The 21,415-nt window shown below is 42.9% G+C and overlaps 1 protein-coding gene across 1 annotated transcript in view; it reads right to left on the bottom strand.

The window, feature by feature from the left end:
* CPVL (carboxypeptidase vitellogenic like) overlaps window positions 1–21,415 on the bottom strand; it is a 116,437-nt gene that overhangs the window by 38,295 nt on the left and 56,727 nt on the right. Inside the window, exons 9-12 of the mRNA XM_075922149.2 lie at window positions 13,242–13,364; window positions 12,807–12,938; window positions 9,354–9,449; window positions 3,765–3,938 (exon numbers count right to left, since the gene is read on the bottom strand). Coding sequence (XP_075778264.1) covers window positions 3,765–3,938; window positions 9,354–9,449; window positions 12,807–12,938; window positions 13,242–13,364 — 525 coding nt within the window. The remainder of the gene's footprint in view (window positions 1–3,764; window positions 3,939–9,353; window positions 9,450–12,806; window positions 12,939–13,241; window positions 13,365–21,415) is intronic.

Genomic DNA, 21,415 nt, shown 5'->3' with positions numbered 1-21,415 from the left:
GTTATGTAGAGGCAACAGTCTTTTCCTGGAGAGTGGTAAGATTATTACTACTAACTTCTGACTTTTCCATTCAGATGTCCCTCCTGTTAGTACAGAAGCTTCCCAGAGCGACATATTCACACACAAAAAAGCTAATTATATACTTTATTCCTGTTTATTTGTACAGCTTACTCAAGTGCACGTACAAGCACTGCATCCTCTGCAAAATGGCTCTATTAAGAGAATAGTGGACAACATACAAATACGACAAATGATTTCAACGTCCACCAAGTGTCCCAATCAGATAAATCAAGATGGAAAACAAAGTCCAGAGAATGAAGTGCCAGTAACCATAATATCTAATCCTTCCCAAATAACTGCTGAAACAGGCAAAATGAGAGTTTTCCAAGAGACTTCAGAACCAAAAGTAACCAGCCATAATTCTTCCACACACAAACACCAGGTTTATTTGAGTCACAGCCATTTGTGACACCATGAGACAAGAGAGCATGATTTGCCTTTTATGCAACAAAGCAACTATACTCCACTGTGTTCTGATTATTCTATCCCTGTGCCTGTATCAACAAGTAGTAACAGTGTAATCTTCAAAATCTTGCTAACAGGACTGTTCACTAAATGAATGTCACTCTAAAAAGCTTCTGTCTTATTCAGTGACAGGGATTTGAAAAACAGCATGTACAATGCATCTCTTATTTCAATTAAGAAAACAGCAGCCAACATCTTAATGCTTGAAGACTAAACATTCACACGTGAGTTCCTGAGGTCTTTCCCTGGTTTCACAAAGAACAATAGAGTCAATGTTAAAGGAAAGTACTGAAACATGTCCAAATTGCATATTTTACTTGCTGTCTGAACTTGCTGGTATAATATTTCCTTAAAAGTGACAAGATAAAACATCTTCTGGCAAAGCTTGATAGAAGTCTGTAAACATTTCAGTTAAGTTCTTAGACAGCTACAAAAGGGGGGGAAAGTTATCCAAATTAAAGCAAGTCAGCTTGATAAAATGCCACTATGCAAACAATGAGGGGAAATAGACTCAAAATCCCAAATGCATAGATAGGCATGTATACACACACACAAATCAAATGTATGTCTAATTTGCAAAAAGTGAAACTTTACTGTAGATAAGTTTACAATCTAGTTGTAATCTAGTCTGTAGATAGTTTACAATCTTACTGTAGGTAAGATTTTTTTGCTTTTGTCTTCAGTGAAAAATAGGAAACAGCAGCCAAAACCCATTTTTTGAGGAGTAACGTTAGTTTGAACCAAGGGGTTCAATTCAAACTAACGCAGCCTTTCACTTTCGAATTAGCTGGGTTCGGAAACAGCCTGGGATGAGATTATGCTAATGATGTGCGGGATATTTAAATCCCAGCTTCGCTTACTATTTCAAATGCCTACATTTGCATCCAGAATAGTGATAGAAATGTAGCTGTGATAGTCTGGTGTAGCTGAAACTGCAAGTGTAGACATACCCTCTGAGAGCTACAGCAGGTGTGTACACAACTCAACAACAAAGGAAGCAAAAAAATTCTGTTTCATTTAACGGCAAACAGCGATGAAAGCCCCAGATCCTAAGATGCCATGAAGCCGTTTTGCTTCCAGCATCACAAGTGTTGCCGGAGCTTGCCTATGCAACGCTGATTCTTGGCTGCCAGACTGCACCCTTGGCACTGCTGACAGCTGGTGCAACTTCAGAGCAGCCTTTAAATCTGATATATTAGGCCACAGAACTAAACCCAGTTCAGTACTCACCGAGGACTGAGGAACATAAAGGCCACCAGCAAGCATGCTAGGAAGCCTCATGCTTACCGGTATGTTTACTGGTTAACTATTTAACATCCTTAATCTGATTATTAATCATTACTAGTGTCATATTGTCAAAAGAAAAATGCTAATGGCTTATGGCACTCTAAGAATAGAGTGAGTGCTAGAAATAATGGTTGGGCGCATTCCTGATACAATTCCGTGTGACCAGTGGGAAAACACCAGATACAGTAAACTTCCGATAATCCGGCACCTTTAGGACCCAGGGGGTGCCAGATCATCAGATTTGCCGGACTATCGGAAGGGGGAGCTATGAGGAGTCTGGGGTGGGGGGGATGCCACCCGAGACCCCTCATAGCCCCCCATTCCGATAGTCTGGCTCTCGCCCAGGCATCTCTGATTCAGCCGCTGCTGGTCAGTTTCAGCAGTGGCCGAATCGGGGACGCCTGCAGCAGAGCAGCTGGAGTGCTGCGGGGTTGGTCTGGTAGTGCCGAGCCTTGGCGCGGAGAGACCAACCCGCAGCACCCCAGCTTCTCTGCCTCTGGTGTCCCCAAGTCAAGCCGCTGCTGATACTGATCAGCGACTGACACCAGGAAGCCCGAGGCAGAGCTGTTCTGCCCCGGGCTTCCTGGAGTCAGCCGCTGGTCAGTTTCAACAGCGGCTGAATCCAGATGCCTGGGACAGAGCAGCTGGGGCGCTGCCGGGTTGGTCTGGTAGCGCCAACCCTTGGCGCTGCAGGACCAACCTGGCAGCACCCCAGCTGCTCTGTCCCAGGTGTACCCAAGTCAGCTGCTGCTGAAACTGATCAGGGGCTGATTCCAGGAAGCCCGGGGCAGAGCAGCTCTGCCTCGGGCTTCCTGGAGTCAGCCGCTGATCAGTTTCAGCAGCGGCTGAATTGGGGACAGCTAGGGTGCTGCCGGGTTAGTCCCGCAGCCCCGAGGGGCAGCGCTACGGGACCAACCCGGCAGCACCCCAGCTGCTCTGCCCTCGCTTTTCTGATTCAGCCGCTGGTCAGTTTTAGCAGCGGCTGAATCGGGGAAGCTGGGGGCAGAGCAGCTCCCATGGTCCGGCTGCCAGAGCACTTCCGGGTTCCTGATGGTGCCAGACTATCAGGACTGCCGGACCATCAGATGCTGGACCATCGGAGTTTTACTGTATGTAGCTTTGCATCAATATGTTGCTGTACTCTGTTAAAAACCAGTTGGCCCCATTCCCATCACCACAAGTACCACATTCTTTATGTATTATTTTGCAACAACCCCTAACTTTATTTCTGAGTGCATGATTGCTCACTTTTTCGTCAATTCAGCCACATCAGACACAGTTGGTGAACACCTACCAAGACATTTGTTTATCAAAATTTTTCAGCTACAACTTGCATCAGTTCATTCCTGATATCAGGCTCTCCCGCTCTCAGGCCCTGATTGGCCTGGGGGCGGGGGAGTTCATGAAGCCTCCTTTGCTCTCCTCTCCCCCCTAGCCTGCGAGCAGTGCACGGCACTTCAAAGCTCCACGTGCTCCTGGCAGGGCAGGAGGAGGCTATGCGCACTCCCCCACTCCCAGGCCTTAACTGGCCCGAAACCTTCTCTGATTTGAAGCGCTGCATGCTGCTCGCAGGGCGGGGGCAGAAAGGGAGAAGACTTTGGATGTTCCCCCCCCACACAGGCTCTAATTGACCTGGGGGCAGGGGAGCATCAGGGCCTCCGCGGGCTGGATCCACCCACTTGGCGGGCTGGATCCGGCCCGAGAAGGCCCTTTTGCCCACCCCTGGGCTATCAGCACTATATAGACTGCAGTCTACCTGCAAAGTAATAGTAGCTCCTGAGGTTTTTCTTAGGCCCTAATATGGGCTAGTTAGCCTGGGGTAAAAGCATCAAATCCAGGTCCAAGATTTGTGTGCACACATGGTAGGTAACAGGTTAGGGGTAAGAGCCTAAATTAATCTGTATTGACGACATACTCCCAGAGTAGGAAGTTAGAAGCTTTTACTTTCTTACCCTGTAATTATCCATAATTACTGCCAACCATGGCTTTATTGTCTTCATTACATCTTCAAGCAAATGCTTCTCAACTGTAGACCCATCATGAAAGGTTAGGTTTCCCACATGGATAGCTTTCCTCACTTCTGATCGTGACAAAAATACTCCAAAATATTCCTGGTCAGCAGGCTCCTGTTACAAGGAAAAATTTGGGTGGGAAAGCTGCATTAAACAAAACAAAATTGTATGCATGCATTTCTCAGTTTACACCTCAACAGCTCTGTATCCTAGCATGCAAAGTACCACATAAAGGAAGACTGTGTTTACTGCCTCTGCAATTTCAATTTTAACTTTGAAGCACTGAAGTAATTTGACCTGGTTGCTCATATTCGTTTCAGATGAGGAAACATCTACTTTCCCCCACCCCACCCACATATCCCTCTCCCAAGGCCTAAGAAAATTTCACTTTCTTCAAGAACACAAGAGAGAGGCAAGACATTTTTCAAGACTATGAAAGTGTTATGGCTGAAACAGCAGAGATGCACTGGTATTTCGCTGCTTTACTAAAGTAAGCTATATTAAATGTTCAGAGATTGCATGCCTTTAAAAAAATGTACACTAGGGCATTTGGGGGACTGTAATACGAATGTTAACTTTGGAACTCGGCATTTAGTTCTGTTCTATAACTAGGCTTGCCAGATGCTTTCACCAAAAATCCCAAACATTGTAGGAAAAAAACCTTGGTTGACCAAACAAACAAATGGGAGACCAAACTTGTTAAGCAAAAAAACTCCCCAAAAAACAAAAACAAAACACAACTACCACCAACCCAGGAAACAAAACTTGTTGCTTTCCTTGCTTCCCCCGGCCAGCCTTCCATCCAAGAAAAACAGAAAATACCAGACATTTTACACGTCTGGTATTTTCTGGGGTTTTTTTTAAACACCGGACAGGGGCCAGAAAGAACGGACTGTCCGGGCGAAAACCGTACACCTAGCAACCCTATTAAGCTTGTACTAGTGTATACATCTTTTTATATAAAACATTTTCTTGTGTGCCACCCACAGTCCCTTCCCCCTGAAGCTGCCCTGCCTTCTCCTTTTCTCCCTCCTCCCTGCTGCTAACCCAGCAGGGATTAGCAACCTATGGCTCCAGACCAGCAGCAGCACTAAAGGTAAGCTGCTACTGCTGGTGGTGGGCTTGTGGGGTGGATAGCCAAAATTACAGTGCTCCAGCAGTAAGGGGGGCAGAGAGGCTGGCAGACAGGCCAGCTGCAGGGGGTGTCCGGATTGGGGGACACCCCGTCCCCTGAGCCGGTGCTGGCTGTACCTTTGGCAGCTGCCACATGGCAGGTGGCTGCTGAAGTTTTAAATTGCAGTCCTGTAGCCAGACAGAAACCCCCCCATCTCATCCATCTTATTTGCCTCTCTAAGGTTCCTGAAGCATACAGGGCAGAAAAGAAGCAATAAAATCAGCATAGTCTATGCTGGCTCATCTGATCCTGAGAAGCTGAAAACATAAATATGAGGAGAGAGCGATTAAGGCAATAAGCTGACCTCAAGGCTGCGAGAACTGCCTCAGCTGGCACCCATGTTGATACGATCACAGACAGCCAAGTCTTATGGGAGAGGAACCTCCCACTGAGAAAAGAATCTCCAGTACTTCCAATTTAGTCCTCTCTCTTACAAGTGTAAATTAAGTTCACAACTCCCTTGTAAGAACTGGTCTCACAAAAGACAGACCAGCACCATTTGGCATCACAGATAAGAAAAAGAAATACGTGACCCCATGGGTATAAAGATGGGTCCAGCAACACACTCACTTTGAGTGTCAATCTACCCTCTACCTGCTGGTCGGGTTAGGTGTTTCGACCTCCCGAGTTTCCATGGGGATGCCCACCTCGTATTTTCGTCTTTCCTAGGAATTGAGGGACCGGCCCTGGCCTGACACGCTCGAGTCGAGAGGCACAGAAAGGGGTAAAAATTGTACCTGGATGTGGTCCTCTGTCTTAAGTGTACACATAGACTTAGAGCTCTTTAAAGATTAAGCTGTTACTTGGTACTATTATTTCTATTTTTCTATCTTTATCTTCTTTGTAACCATTTTTAAGATCTATATTTGCTAGCAGTTAAGAAATAGAGCAATAGCCATTGCAACCATATGATTTATAAGCTTCTATAATAAACCTGTAACTGTTTAAGTTTTAACCTGACTCCTTCGGTTGCTGTAACAGAACCAAGCACAATTTAAAAGAACTTCAGCCGGTCATAATGGACAGGTATAGGAACACACCCTGCCCTGACCGTCGGCTGACAGGTCCTCCAGCCTGGGCCTTGCCCTCCTACCTCCTGGCAGCCAGGGAGAGTGTTGGGCCTGGCAAAGGGCATGGGCCCCCTACCTGTTCCTCCCTGTGGCAGAGATAAGAAGGTGAGGGGCCTGGGCCTTGACCCCCTTCCTCCCAGCAGCCAGAGGGGGAGACAATGTGGGGCCTGGGCCCGGTCTCCCCTCCCTACAGGTGGCTAGGAGGGAGAGCACAGGGCTTGACATGGCTGGGAAGGGGCGAAGCCAGGGCTTGAACAGTGTCTGTGTGTAGGGGGAGAGGGGTGAGCTGCAAGCGGCACGAGCCCTTCCCCCTCACAGCGGAGGGAGAGACCCAGGCCAACCATGACCTCTGCCTGGACCAACTTCCTGGCAGTCAGGAGTGGGGGAAGAGTCAGGGGTTGGCCTGGCTTCAGGAGGGCTCAGCAGCTGGGCGGGGAGAGAGCCCGGGCAGGCCAGGGCTGCCATGCCTCGGCCTGGCCCTCCCCAGTGGCCAGGGGGCAAAGGACTTGTGGTTACCTAACCCCAGAGACAGGGGTTGGAGAACACAGTGAGCAGGAGGCATCACCCCCTAGTTGCCTTTAAAATGTAAGGTGCTAGAATGCTTAAACTCTGTTATAGGAAATAGAGGCTATTTGCTTGAATTGAATTTAGTGTGCAGATTTAAATTCTCCCCTCCCAAGGGCTTTTATCTAAATAACTAAATCCAATACCAGTATGTAATAAAAATTCAAAGTCCAAGATGCACTGTGCTCTGAATTGGCCATTTCCATAAAGTATTTTTACATGCAAACATCTCACATTGTACCGGAAATATCATGCACAAGAGAGAATAATGGTTTTCTCAGATAGTTCCATTCAGAGCACAATTTCTTCCCACAGTCTTAAACTAATCTTCACAATTTTAGTAAGATTCCTAAGTGAGATTTCACATGTAGGTAAAGTATTTAAGTGTAAGTATGTCTCCTGTTTACCAAAGACTTGGATTATAAACCGGTAATACAAAGAATTCAGAAAGATTTTGACTTCAGGAGTAATTTCCTACTTGCTGTACTCGAACTAATATACCTGATGCATCAAGTCTGAATATCTGAAATGCCGAAACAAGCAATATTCAGCAGTGTGACCTCAAACATCAAGATGAAAACCCCTGAATTCTGCCAACTCTTGTTTATTCAAGACAGGAGCCAATGAGTCTATGACTGGAAGGTAGCCAACGTGACACCAATATTTAAAAAGGGCTCTAGAGGCGATCCTGGCAATTACAGACCGGTAAGTCTAACTTCAGTACCGGGCAAATTAGTCAAAACAATAGTAAAGAATAAAATTGTGAAGCATGTAGAAGAACATAATTTGTTGGACAAAAGTCAACATGGTTTCTGTAAAGGGATATCCTGTCTTACTAATCTATTAGAGTTCTTTGAAGGGGTTAACAAACATGCGGACAAGGGGGATCCAGTAGATATAGTATACTTGGATTTTCAGAAAGCCTTTGACAAGGTCCCTCACCAAAGGCTCTTGTGTAAATTACATGGCCATGGGATAAGAGGGAAGGTCCTTTCTTGGATTGAGAACTGGCTAAAAGACAGGAAACAAAGGGTAGGAATAAATGGTAAATTTTCAGATTGGAGAGGGGTAACTAGTGGTGTACCCCAAGGGTCAGTCCTGGGACCAATCCTGTTCAACTTATTCATAAATGATCTGGAGAAAGGGGTAAGCAGTGAGGTAGTAAAGTTTGCAGATGATACCAAACTTTTTAGGATAGTCAAGACAGAAGCAGACTGTGAGGGACTCCAAGAAGATCTCACCAAACTGAGTGATTGGGCAACAAAATGGCAAATGAAATTTAATGTGGATAAGTGTAAAGTAATGCACATCAGGAAAAATAACCCCAACTATACGTACAGTATGATGGGGGCTAATTTGGCTACGACAAATCAGGAAAGAGATCTTGGAGTTATCGTGGACAGTTCTCTGAAAACTTCCACACAGTGTGCAGCAGCGGTCAAAAAAGCAAATAGGATGCTAGGAATTATTAGGAAAGGGATAGAAAATAAGACCCAGAACATCTTACTGCCCCTGTATAAAACTATGGTACGCCCACATCTTGAATACTGTGTATAGATGTGGTCTCCTCACCTCAAAAAAGATATTTTGGCCTTGGAAAGGGTTCAGAAAAGGGCAACTAAAATGATTAGGGGTTTGGAACGGGTCCCATATGAGGAGAGGTTAAAGCGACTGGGGCTTTTCAGTTTAGAAAAGAGGACACTGAGGGGGGATATGATAGAGGTATATAAAATCATGAGTGGTGTGGAGAGGGCTGATAAAGAAAAGTTATTTATTAGTTCCCATAATAGAAGAACTAGAGGACACCAAATGAAATTAATGGGTAGCAGGTTTAAAACTAATAAAAGGAAGTTCTTCTTCACACAGCGTGTTGTCAACCTGTGGAACTCCTTGCCAGAGGAGGCGGTGAAGGCTAGGACTATAATAGAGTTTAAAGAGAAGCTGGATAAATTCATGGAGGTTAGGTCCATAAAAGGCTATTAGCCAGGGGATAAAATGGTGTCCTTGGCCTCTGTTTGTCAGAGGCTGGAGAGGGATGGCAGGAGACAAATCGCTTGATCATTGTCTTTGGTCAACCCTCTCTGGGGTACCTGGTGCTGGCCACTGTCGGTAGACAGGATACTGGGCTAGATGGACCTTTGGTCTGACCCAGTACGGCCGTTCTTATGTTCTTATGAAACTCTACAGTAAGGGGGAAAAGTCCCCCTGTATTCCCACCCTGACTCTTGAGCCTAAAAACAGAACGAGGAGGGCAGAGGTCTCAACTGATTTATTACTAGATGTTAGATGCCATACCATTCTACTTCCATTTTATATGAAAAGGAATTCAACTACCACCAGAGATCACATTTGATTACCAAACATGATCAGGACTGAATTGGTGAAATACACAGAAGCTACCTAACACTGCAAACCACATTCTACAAAAGATGGCTTACAGATGAAGTGTTTAACTTGAGTAAGGCTTTGATCAGCAAAAGTATTTAAATGCTTAATTTTCAGCATGTGAGTATTTCTTTTAAGTCATTAGAACAACTCATACTTAAGAGCTAAACATGTGAAAAGTGTAGGAGTAGACTGGTACTAGTTTACCTTTAAAACACACCATTACTACATTCAGGCAATTTCCTAACCTTGACATGCAGAATAAGAAATTTGCTTATGTTAGACAGTACATTTGTTTGGTTTTGGGGCTTTTTATTATTGCAATAGTAAGTTTACCTGGCATTGCAAAAAGTTAAAGTAGTTGCTACATCCTGTAACATTCTGAATGAAGGAAGGACCTGTTTCATCACCGTTCAATAGAGTATCAAAAACCTGGAAGGAGACACCAAGATAAGTATATGTATTTAAAGTTCAAAACATAAAATCATTGCTACTTCTCAATTAAATTTGTTCTTTATTAAGTTTAAATATGAATTCTTAATTAAGTTTAAACATGAATTCCATTCCATGTTTTATTAGAAATCTATTCAAGTTTCCGATGCCAAAGCCAAAATTATAAGAGAAAAGAATCTTTTTCAGTATATTTTAGAAATATACTTTCATGGTTCATGTTTAATCTAAATATCTTTACAGTCTACACTTGTGTCTAGGTATATTGCAAAGGGAAATCAAAGGTTATTCATTTGACAATGAAGAAAACCCATTGTTATTTATATGGGTGACATCTGAAGACCACTCAGAAATCTCTATCTGGAACAGTTGCACTCTGCCTGCTCATTTAGCATGTCAGACACTTTCCTCCACAGACTGCACTGGCTTCTAGCTTGTTTCTGGGCACAAGTCAAGGTGTTTCTTTGAAATATTAAGGTCTTTATGGCTTTACCACTTTTAACAGCTGGAATCTTCGCACCAACTGTGTTTGATTTATGCGCCCAGGGCCAGAGTGTTCCAGAAAGACCATCTGATTTAGAATTTGCCTTCTATGTTGGCCCAGCAAGTTGAGCCCCTCTACTCACTCAAGCTTGTCCTTGAATGGTAGATTGAGTAGAAAGAGTCTTTAGGTTTGAAGCTTGATAGGCTTTATTATTAATTCTGTGACATTACCACCAATTGAAAAGGCATGTCTAGAGATTGACTAGAACTTTAAATAAACTAAGATATTTTGTCTAGAAACCAGTTTAATTCCATTAGGCAGTAAAAGGAGCTTAGAAGCCTGGGAATTTTGCAATCCAGATCCTTACCAGATTATTCTTAGGCCTTGTTCTAACTCCCATTAACAGTTAATTAAAATTGCTTTAAATATTTAGCTTGAAAAAATCCTCATGGCCTTACACAAAGCTCTGTCTTAGAAGCAAATAATAAAGAGTTTATTATATGTTGAAATATTTAAGACATGCTACACATGCTTCTAAAAAAAGAGAATTTATTGAACTCTCATCGATTTAGCTTCAGAGATCACTTTGCCCAGCCCTCAGCCACTTCCATTGACCCCCTGAAGTGGAAACAGTAATGTACACAAATGTAAGGCAACATTAATATATATAGAGCAAGAACTCCAGCTTCACTCCAACAGAAAGGAATTTGAACTATTATTTGTGTAAGTCATGTTGGCATCCTTCCACTGTTTTTTAAAAATAACTGTTATGTCGTATTGACCAACTGTCATAAGCTTTGAATTCAAAATAATTTTAATATCATATTAAACAGAGGTCAACCATATCAGCTGAATTACTGTTTGCATGAAGGATACAGGATACAAGAAAAATGATTTTGACTCTGAATTTAAAATTAAAATCACTTTTGAAATCTGTGCCACTTTGTCATTTAACTTTTGTCTTTTTCCTTCTCAGAAATGTAAGTTGGAAGGAAATGTAATTTATTCTCCTAATATATTGAAAACACATTTATTATTACATCTAATATGAAACTGTCCAGTCCTTCACTTTTTCTCCCACAGTCAGTCCTTCATGCTAACTCATTTTAAAGTTCATAGTTAAAACTTTTTTCAATAATCAAAGACAGCCTCAAAGCTAAACAACATCATCTTACGTTTCTCCCAAATTACTACAATCATAATTAATGTCACTTCAGATGACAGCCAGCTGCAACAGGTTCAAATATATATGGATGAGATGTGTTTAGAAAAATCAAACATCTAAACTGAAGACACAAATACTTTTAAAGCAACTGTAGTAGCTTGTATTCCTTATATAGGCACAATATGGAATATGCAGAAATGTTTCAAACATACTAAGGCATTTTAGGAACTGACCCATTTCTTCATTTTCGCTGAGGCTAAAAGTAATGGGCCAGATACTCAGATAAACTTCATGGCCTAATAATTTTTTACTGCAAGGTTACAACAGATATCTTTAAACTGCATTTCCCTATGACAAATACATACACTGAGGTTTTGAAGAAACCTAATCCATATAAATATTTTGATTCAAGAATTTTATTTTTGTGGGGTTAAGAAACAGGTTCCAATTTTTATATTTGATATATTTTCTGGCATGAGAGGCAGTTAGTGGACATTATGCCAGTTTCCCCACACTGTTCTTCATTCATGAGATGGACATATTAAGCAAAGCTAGCAGATTCTGAATGCTGATACAGCAAATTTCCATTAGTCACAAGTTTGAAATTGGCACCTTGTTTCCAAAGATTATTCAAAATTTGAACCTCCAGTAACTAAATAATAAAATATTTCTCAGTTGAGTACCTAATCTAGGATCCTAAATTCACATTTATTCACCAAAATAGAAAAGTATTTTGCTATTTTCAGATGTGTTTAGCAATCCTTCTCACTGAAATCAAGGAAGCTGCAGGTTTTCATCTTTGATTGTCAAACCACTTCTATTTACATGCCCAAATACTGATTACAGTTCATACCTATCTTAGGTACTCATATGACCCTCAGTTTTATAGTGTCTGAGAATCCTATAAGTAATCCACTGCCAACCTACTTATCCAATCTCTGGAGAGATGTCAGATAAAGTATATGTTTTCCCTAAAAATTTAACAATTTTCTTATTTTAATTCTATTTTGCAAACATTGTGAGAAATATTATCTGTATATTGAAAGTGTCTAAAGGGACTGTGTTCACACATCATAAATATGATGCATATTCTCCCATTATAATGCTTAAACTATATAAAAGTTACCTATTTAAAAACACAGAGATTATAAAACACAGAGCAGTTACTATAATTCACTTGAACCGAGTTACTTCGCGTAGAGAAAATTTCTGTGTGCAGTAATCATCTTGGATGCCACCACATCTTGCAACCTGGGCAGCTATGAGCCACGAAGCAATATTCTTTGCAGACATGGATTAACTGCTATGAAATGCAGCCCTTATTTTTTAATATAAAGTTTACTAGCATGTTCAAGTATATGTAGCAACTCTCTACACAGCATTTTCTCTAAGTTCCATGGGGAAGTTAAACCTTCAGGCATACAAGCATTTAGTTAAAGAAACAAAACAGTTAATGAAAGACAGGACTGTATAAATATATTCTAAAGCCTCTCTGTTTTAAATGAGGCCAAAACAAATTCTACGGATATTTTTACTTCCTTTCGTTCCCTCACCCCGACCTCTACCACATTACAATGGGCACCTTCTCCAGCATCAAACTTCTGATCTTCATTATGCTTCTTTGTGACCCCTTACTTAGTTCAGATGGTTTTAATTGCTAAAGTCCAATGTGCGGGCCTCTCATACGTACTTCAAAGGCTTTTATCCACTTCTTCTGCTGGATGTAAATTACTCCCAGGTCGGTCTGCTGCTGGACATACTCCCTCTGCTTCTCATCCACCAAGCCAATTTGGTACATGAACTCTGCATAGCCACCCAGCATCTACCAGACAGGCACACAAGAATGGAAGCTGACAAGTTAGGAAGGCATATTTTACTTTTCCAATATTGCCTTTAAAAAATTCTAAATCAGTCACTGACCTCAACTGAGTAAAATTTTAATTAAAAAAAAAAAAAACAATCTAGTAACTTGACATTCTGAAACATTTGGCAAATATTAAAGGTTTAAAACCATTAGGAAGTCATTTAGGAAACTAATACCGTTTATCTAGATAGAACTGTAATAGGAGAAAAGCACTCCATTTAATTATATACAAAAAAAATAGAAAAAATATGTAAAGCCTACCATTTCAGGGTCACAGAGACCATCACCAATTGCAACTCCTTTGAAGTTGATCTTAACCTTAGCTTTAGGACTATGGGTATGGATGTAGTATCCAATAGCAGGCACATACTTCCCTGCATAAGACTGGAAAGAATGGAATGGTAAGTGATTAAATTTGAAAGACTATTGCTTTATTATATATTACAACTTGAGTATTTCTACATTGGGTAGACTGGCAATATATTATTTTGTTTTCATGTAGTTATTGAAAGGATCAATTTTTTATTCTCTAACCCACACTGATATGCAGTTATTTTTTTCTTGATGAACATACTGTTTAAATATATTCATTATCAAGAGTGATTTAAGACATCAGTGTTGGAAAGGTCACCTGAGGAGTGGGAATATTTATAATGGACAATGTACATTCAAATCCCACAGAAATCCCATCCTAAAATAGTTTGGCTAATGATTTCCTGCCTGCCACCAGTCAGGTTTAGTCTCGCATTGGACTGGGCTGGTACAGTGTGTTAGGTAACACGCTAGCACACATGTTAACACAGAAGACCGTTTAAGATAACTTAGACATCAGTATAAATTATTTCATTTTTCACATAAAGCTTGATATACAGGCACAGATGTGTCAGTCAGGAGTACATTTTTTTTTAATTAACCAAGATAATTATGCCAATAAAAAGCTTTAAGGTAGAGGTAATTATACTGGTTTAACACAATACATATGCGAGTTCATTGAAGTGGCATAAGCTACACTGGTGTAAGCATTTTCGTACAGACATAATTACAACCACACCACAAGATTTTCCTGGTCTGACTTTAAGAACAAGCTTAACTACAATTATTATATTTAAGCCAATTTGGTCAATTAGGTATAGGCCAAGTCCAGGGGTGAACTCTTGGCTCTATTCAACTAAATGGGAGTTTTGCCACCTATTTCAGAAAAGCCAGGATTTCACCTCAGACTTTTAAGACCAAACAGACAGTAAAGAAAAAGGGTGTGGGGGGAGAGAGATGAAATAAAAAAAATACGAGAAACTCTAGACAGAGAAATTTATAACTTTATAGCTTTATAATCTGAAAAGCCACACTGTCAAAGTTTGCGCCCAAACTATTTGGCATGAAACGTCACTCATATTCTTCAAGGAAAAGTTAAATGGAGCAGACATAATAGCTAGCATATTGCTTCTTCTAATCCAGAAGACCCCTAAAATACATTGTGTTTGTTTATTGAAAAGCCAGATGGATTGGTTACTGACAGATTCCTGGAGCTATAATCTATATACCATAGAGTTTGTCAACATACTTGTGTGTGCAAACAGATTTGTGCCGCCAAAAGAAAAATAACACTGTTCCGAGAAGAGTAAAAAACAAACAAACAAGCAAGCCAATCTCTGGTTTAAGTCCCCACATATTATTTACTACTGTATTATGGCAGTATTTATAGGGAATCGCAATAGAATCTCTCTAAAATGTTGTTAACGGATTTGTTTTAAATATCCCCTTTTCAATGAGATGTATGTGTGAATGACTGTATATTCACAAGCACATAGCTTGCAAGAGCCCTAAAAGCACTCTCTGACAAGACAAGGAACAGGCAGAAAGCTCCCCACCCATCTGACTGTAGTTCATTTGAAGGTTGACTTGTTATAGTGTAACATTAACAGGCGAAACCAGGGGTGGTTCAGGGAGGGGAGGAGGTGGGGCAGCGTACCGAGCATGCCCCAGCCTCCCTAGAGAACTGGAGAGGGAAGGAGGCAGGGCAGTGCATCAAGTGTGCCCCTGGCCCCCAGGAGGAGATGGGGCAGCTTCCCTGGAGCACTGGGGAGGGCAAGAGAGGCGGGGCAGTGTGCCAGGCATGCCCCAGCCTCCCCAGAGCATTGGGTAGGGGAAGAGAGGTGAGGTAGCACGCCGAGCATGCCCCAGCCTCCATGGACCATCAGGGAGGGGAAGAAAGGCGGGGCAGTGAGCCAAGTATGCCTCAGCCTCTGCGGAGCATCGAGGGGAGGAAGAGAGGTGAGGGGGCATGTGAACCCAACTTGGATCCCCCGCCTCACCGGAGCACTGGAAAAAGAGAGGAGGCTGCACAGCACAGTACCCGGGGGAAGGAGGCCTCTACAAAGTTCCAGCTCCTCCCTCCCCCCAGCCAGGAGCATGGGGAGGGCAGGTGCTGGGGTCAGCAAAACTCTGCCTCCAAAACGCTTACAGCAGGCATTCTGGGGGCGAAGTGAGGGTCTGGCTATGTTTGGCAGTTTGGGAAGGCTTTGCCTTCCTCCACCTAGGCTATCTATGGGTGGAACCAAACCTGGGACCTCTGGAGCTTAGGGCATGAGCCTCTACTGCTTGAACTAAAAGCCCACTGGTTTTTAGCCAAGGCAGAGGAAACTCATTCTCTCTCTCTCTAAGTGGTCTAAGCACCACTACATGGGACAGTAGGTGTGTGGGTTACAGTAACACAAGTTTGATTTTCTGCATCCGTTTTTCTCCCCAATGAAAATTGCTTTTCAACTTTTATCCCATTATTTCCTATACCTCTTAAGCCCACTGCTTTTTGAACTTTTTTCAAGCAAGACTAATTGAAAGATGATATATTTATTTTCTATTATGACATTATTGTGAAAAGGGCAACACAGCACTTTTGGTGAAAATAAACTGCAAAGATGTTGCGACCTGCAAACACATAGGAGGTCAGACTAGATGATCATGACAGTCCCTTCTGATCTTAAAGTCTATGAGTCTATGAGAATATGAGATTTTTAGATGTTTTTGGCAATTTTTATAAGTAGTTAAAATTATATTTTTAAAATAAAATGGCAAGTTTCCCTTAAATATCAAAAAGAATTATAGCAACCAGCAACTAACATCCTAAGGCAAGACATGACTGTTCAAAGCCACACTGGTGTCTCCAGAAATCAGCACTTAGCTTTTTTTTTTATAATGCCAGTGACTAGAACAGGCTTGGGCAAAATACGATCCGCGAGCTGCATCCAGCCTGCCAAGCCACCAGATCCAGTCCATGGAGGCAGTGGAAAGCCCCAGGCAGGCTCTTCTGCTTGCCCCGCAGCCCAGTGCGCTGGGCAGAAATGCAGCTGCAGGACTCCATTTCTGTTTTAAAACTGGAGGGGAAAGGGAAAGTTTCAGGAGCCACCCCGCCCCCAGCACAACCCCCTTGGCTGGTTTCTGACCAGAAACTGGCCAATGGAAGCTGCTTGTTGGAAAAACAGGCAGCCAAGAAGCACCACGCCCCCCTCTCCTTGGCTCAGTTATTCAGCACATGGCCAGGCAAGAAGGCAGTTCTGGCTGGCTGAGAAATGTTTTAAGCTCTGCAGGCAGGCAGGCTAGTTTTCCAGCTAATTTTCCAGACTTTCCAGGGTAAGTCTCTTGGACACACCCTGTTTCTGGCACCCCAGCCCTTTCCTGCCCCAACCCTCTGTTCACCTCCACTCAACATGCCAAAACCCTCTGTCCCCCTCTTACACCCATACACCCTCCCAGATCTGGCACCCCAATCTCCTGCCCCAGATCACAATACTCTCCTACCATAGGTCACATCCCAAACCCCTGCACTCCAGTCCCCTGCCCTAGGTCACAACCACCTGCTTCATCCCAACTCCCTCCCAGGCTCCAGGCTCCCTTCTGCACCCCACTCCCTTACCCCAAGCTCCCTTCTGCACCCAACCTCCATCCCAGACCCCGCATCTCCTCCATTAATATCATGGAAGAGTGCGGCCCTCAATCACTTTCTAAAATCTTGGAGTGGCCCCGTCAAAAATTATTGCCTACTCCTAGACTAGAATGTAGTCCAGTAACTCATCCCATAAGTACTTGTCACCAATTCATTTGGCCCCATTTTCAAAAGGTCTTCAACTTCAAAATTATATGAGGAAAAACCGAAGTACAGGTTGAACCTCTCTAGTACAACACCCTGAGGACCTCACCAATGCCAAACTACAGAAGGTCAATAGTGTCTAGCTGCTAGCAGCATTACCAAAGCTTTCCTGCTGACTGGGCTCTTAGAAGACATTTAGGGGTAAGTTAGAACTAAATAACAACACAAAATACTGAGAGCCAGACTGGTGGCTGTAAACAAACTTTTGGGGCTGTGGGAAACATAGCCACAGCCATGACAAGTGGACATCCAGATACCTAAAATCATGCCAGACCACAGATGTTGCTGGACCAGAAAGTGCTGGAGTACCGAGGTTCAACCTGTATTCATGTAAGCTGCACTTCTGTTAAGTTTAGGCATACAGCTACTCAATTTGCTCATGCAAAAAAATAAGCATGAAACACTGTTCGTGCAAGAATTTGATAGATCAGACTGCCTCGTGTTGAAAATCTGACTCAGATGACACTCCTTTCTCTCCCCACCTCATACTTTGCACTGTTTTTACCGGTTTCATATCTACTATAGAAAGACAATGCAAAATAAAAAGAGAATTTTGTGGCGGGTTTTAATTTAAAATAGACTTTGGTGCAGAATTTAAAAATTGGACCCTAGCAATAATTACAAAACTTGGCAAGCACAACCAAATTTAATACAACACAGCAATCTGTCATAGGCTCAGCTTTCTGATTCTATTTAATTACCAAGTCAAGTCATCAAAGTGGCTGAATAAAAAATTAAACAGTTTTCTGAACGAATTCAGAGTCTGTAAGTAGTTTGAAACCATGTTCTCTTTACATGATGCCTTAAGCTCTATGATTAAAGAGAATCAAGGCCCAGGCCAATCAGGAGTAATAGCGGAACAGTGCTATATTAAAGTTAATTGAGTGCTTGCTGATAAAGTCGCAAGAGTAACAGCACTGGAGACAGTCCACATGTACAATATAGACAGTGGAAGTACTGGATTTCTCATTCCTCACTTAGGAACCTCAAAGTTAACAGATAATTGCTTGCATTTAATGTACATTCAGCTTTTGGAATAGGGTCCAGGTGGTCCATAGGAATAAAAAAAAATAGAGAGTTTAATCTCCCAAATTCGGGATTTTCTGGTCCAGCAACAGCCATCGTCTGGCAAGGCCACAGATGTTGCTGGATCAAAGAGCCCCGCAGGCGGGAACAACACAAGGGCTGGACAGCCCCATCTGGGCCAGGAATCATCTGGGGAGCCCCTGGTACCAACAGGGCCAGGCAGTGACTGGGAAACCCCCGGCATCAGCGGGACTAGTTAGTGGCCATGCTGCTCCGGCCCTGGCTGAGGAGCTCTGGTAATAGCGGGGCCAGGTGGGTGGGGTGTCCTGCTCCTGCCAGGGAACACCCGGCTACAGCAGGGCTGCTAGCAGCCAGGCAGTCCCGGTCAGGAACCCTGGGAAATCCCTGGTGGCAGCGGGGCCAGGGTGAGGGGGTAGCCTCCACCAGGGAACCCTCCAGCTGAAGTACAGCTGGTGGAGGCGGGCGGCCCTGGCTGGGGAACCCACAGAATCCCTAACATTGGGGAGGAGTGGCTGGGTGGCACCAGCGGGGGATCCCCCAGTGGCAGTAGGGCTGCCGCCAGCTGAGTAGCCCCAGTCAGGAACCCCAGGGAACACCCTGCAGCAGTGGGGCTGGCAGCAGCAAAACGGTCCCCAGCAGGAACTCGGGGAGACCCTGGGGCAGCAGGGTGGGATGTCAGGCTGGCCCAGCATTAGCAGGGCCAGGGGCAGGGCAGGGAGTCCCAAGGAGAGAAGCCTGGGAGTGGGGCACCCAGCAGGGGAGCACTGACCTTCCCTGGTCCGGGACAGCTCAGGTACCAGACCATGGAGGTCCATCCTGTAGTTTATTTTGCAATGTCAGAGTAATAGGGATGTGACCTCAGCCACTGACTTACTATACAAAAGCTAATCAAGAGTCCTCAAGTGTGTAACCAGATTTCTTGAGGAAAGAAAATAGCCACTGTCAGAGACCAGGGTTAAAACTTTTATCTCTAGTGACCCACATTCAGATACCTAGAGCCATATTTGAAAACAATGTAAAACTCAATCAAATATATCCCACACAGTGCTTCCTTAGCCAGCAAAGAGAAAGGAGCAGAAGAGTCATTCTAAAGAACCTCCCTTGCAGATCTGATTTACCAGGGAGGTGCTAAAGTGAGAATGGCTGCAGAGAAACCCTACAAGAAAGAGAAAAATAAAAAGCAGCATTTCAAGACAGACTGAACACCTGCAGCCCCATCAAGCTCAAAGGGAATTTCACATGCTCAGCCATCAAGCCATGGACTGGGGCCAAAGTATGGATTCTGGTGCCTAATTTAGGCACCTAATTAAAGCAAAGCAAAGGGCTCCTAAATACAAATACCTAGCAGATGATCACAAACCATTACACAACACTATCTTGGTAGGTCATCATTAGTACTACTGATTTTGTTTAATAAGATATTGGCAATTTAGATATTGGCATATAGAGAGCACGCTTATTAAATTTGCAGATGATACCAAAGGGAGGGATTGCAACTGCTTTGGAGGATAGGGTCATAATTCAAAATGATCTGGACAAACTAGAGAAATGGTCTGAAGTAAATAGGATAAAGTTTAATAAGGACAAATGAAAGTACTCCACTTAGGAAGGAACAATCTGTGTCACACATACAGAATGGGAAGCGACTGTTTAGGAAGCAGTACTGCAAAAAGGGATCTAGGGGTTATAGTGGGGGGTATATCAAAACCAAACCAAGAGATTTTACCTGCCTTCAGCCAGATATGTTATGAAAAAATGATGCATCTGAATTATTTGGGATCAAACATTCAAGACTACCTCTTTGCTTCTTATCCTGATTAGTATCTGTATTCACACACCATCCTTCTGTCACATAGGTTGGCAATTAGAGATATCTGAATAGTGGAGAGTTATAGGAATATCAGCATGGGAGAGTCCCACATTACTATTAATCTATTCTCTTCCTACTTGAAAGTAACAACTTGGTGATTCCTATGGTTTTTATTACTTTGACCTCACATGGCTCTTATGATGGGAATGTATAATCCCCAGCCAGAGGCTGGCAGGGAAGACTAGTTGCTTGCTGTGAACATAGGGATTGGCAGAGTAAAGCTAGGGCAGCTTGTGACCCTAGCAACATACTACACAAAGATGTGTTATGGAGTTGGGACTGGCACCAAGAAGTGGGAAGGTTCTGCTGGGAAACTCACCAAGGTAAGGAGGAAAGGGTGATAGGAGTTGGTTCTCTTCCATTCTGCAAACAAGAGATGAGCCAGGCTTTTACCTTGTTATACTTTTATCTCCACTCTGGCTAAAAGATTCCTGCTTTATTTGTGTTTGAGCTTTGAGGCAGAACATATACATCTTTTCAGGTTTAAGAGTAAAAATATCAAAAATTTAGACCCTTTCCTGATTTTGTAGGCACGTCGCTGTCCCAATCACCCCTGCCTTTTTTCTTAGAGCAAACCACTCCCCTCCCTCAATTTCAGTCATTTTGAATTTTATGTGGGTGATCTTTTGCAGTAGGCTTACACTGTATTTCACCATTCCAACTGCACTGTACAGTGCTTCTGGGAATCATAGCCATAGAGAGGTAGTGATTCACAAGCATATTTAAAAATAATTCCAGAAGATTAATTAAATACAGATTAGATTGGACTCTTTTTTAAGTAGGTTTTGGTTTTGAGCTCTGTGTTATCAGACACTTCTCTCTTTAGCAACATTAAAGGAGCTGGTGCTTTCAGGAAGTCAGGGTGGAGGAAAAGACTAGAAGACAGACATATTTGTTCATTCCTAGTCATACAATTTAGGGGCATGCACTAATGAAAATTATGGTATATGTATCTTCATGGGTCATATATCAAATGGACAAGGCTTTTGAAAAAAAGCTCACAAATTTTTTATATTACTAGATAAAAATAGTTAGCCCCAAAGAAACTGCTATACACATACTCTTAGAAGCTGAACTAGCCATTCAGCTATTTTATTCTCTTCGCTTAAAACTTAAGAAATAGATAGTTATACAAATAATTAACAACAAATAAGGTTTGGTTTACATAGCTCAAGGCAAATAAACTTTGGCTCACTGAGGGTATGTCTACACTACCCCGCTAGTTCAAACCCGCTAGTAGTCATCCGCAATTGCAAATGAAGCCCAGGATTTGAATTTCCCGGGCTTCATTTGCATGAAGCCGGCCGGCGCCATTTTTAAATGCCAGCTAGTTCGAACCCCATGCCGCGCGGCTACACGCGGCACGGAGTAGCT

Source organism: Pelodiscus sinensis, chromosome 2 (assembly GCF_052426305.1).
Source record: "Pelodiscus sinensis isolate ZL-2025 chromosome 2, ASM5242630v1, whole genome shotgun sequence".
NCBI classification, from domain to species: Eukaryota; Metazoa; Chordata; order Testudines; family Trionychidae; genus Pelodiscus; species Pelodiscus sinensis.
The sequence above is the reverse complement of the archived record's forward strand: the minus strand, read 5'-3'. Positions and strand labels throughout refer to the sequence as shown.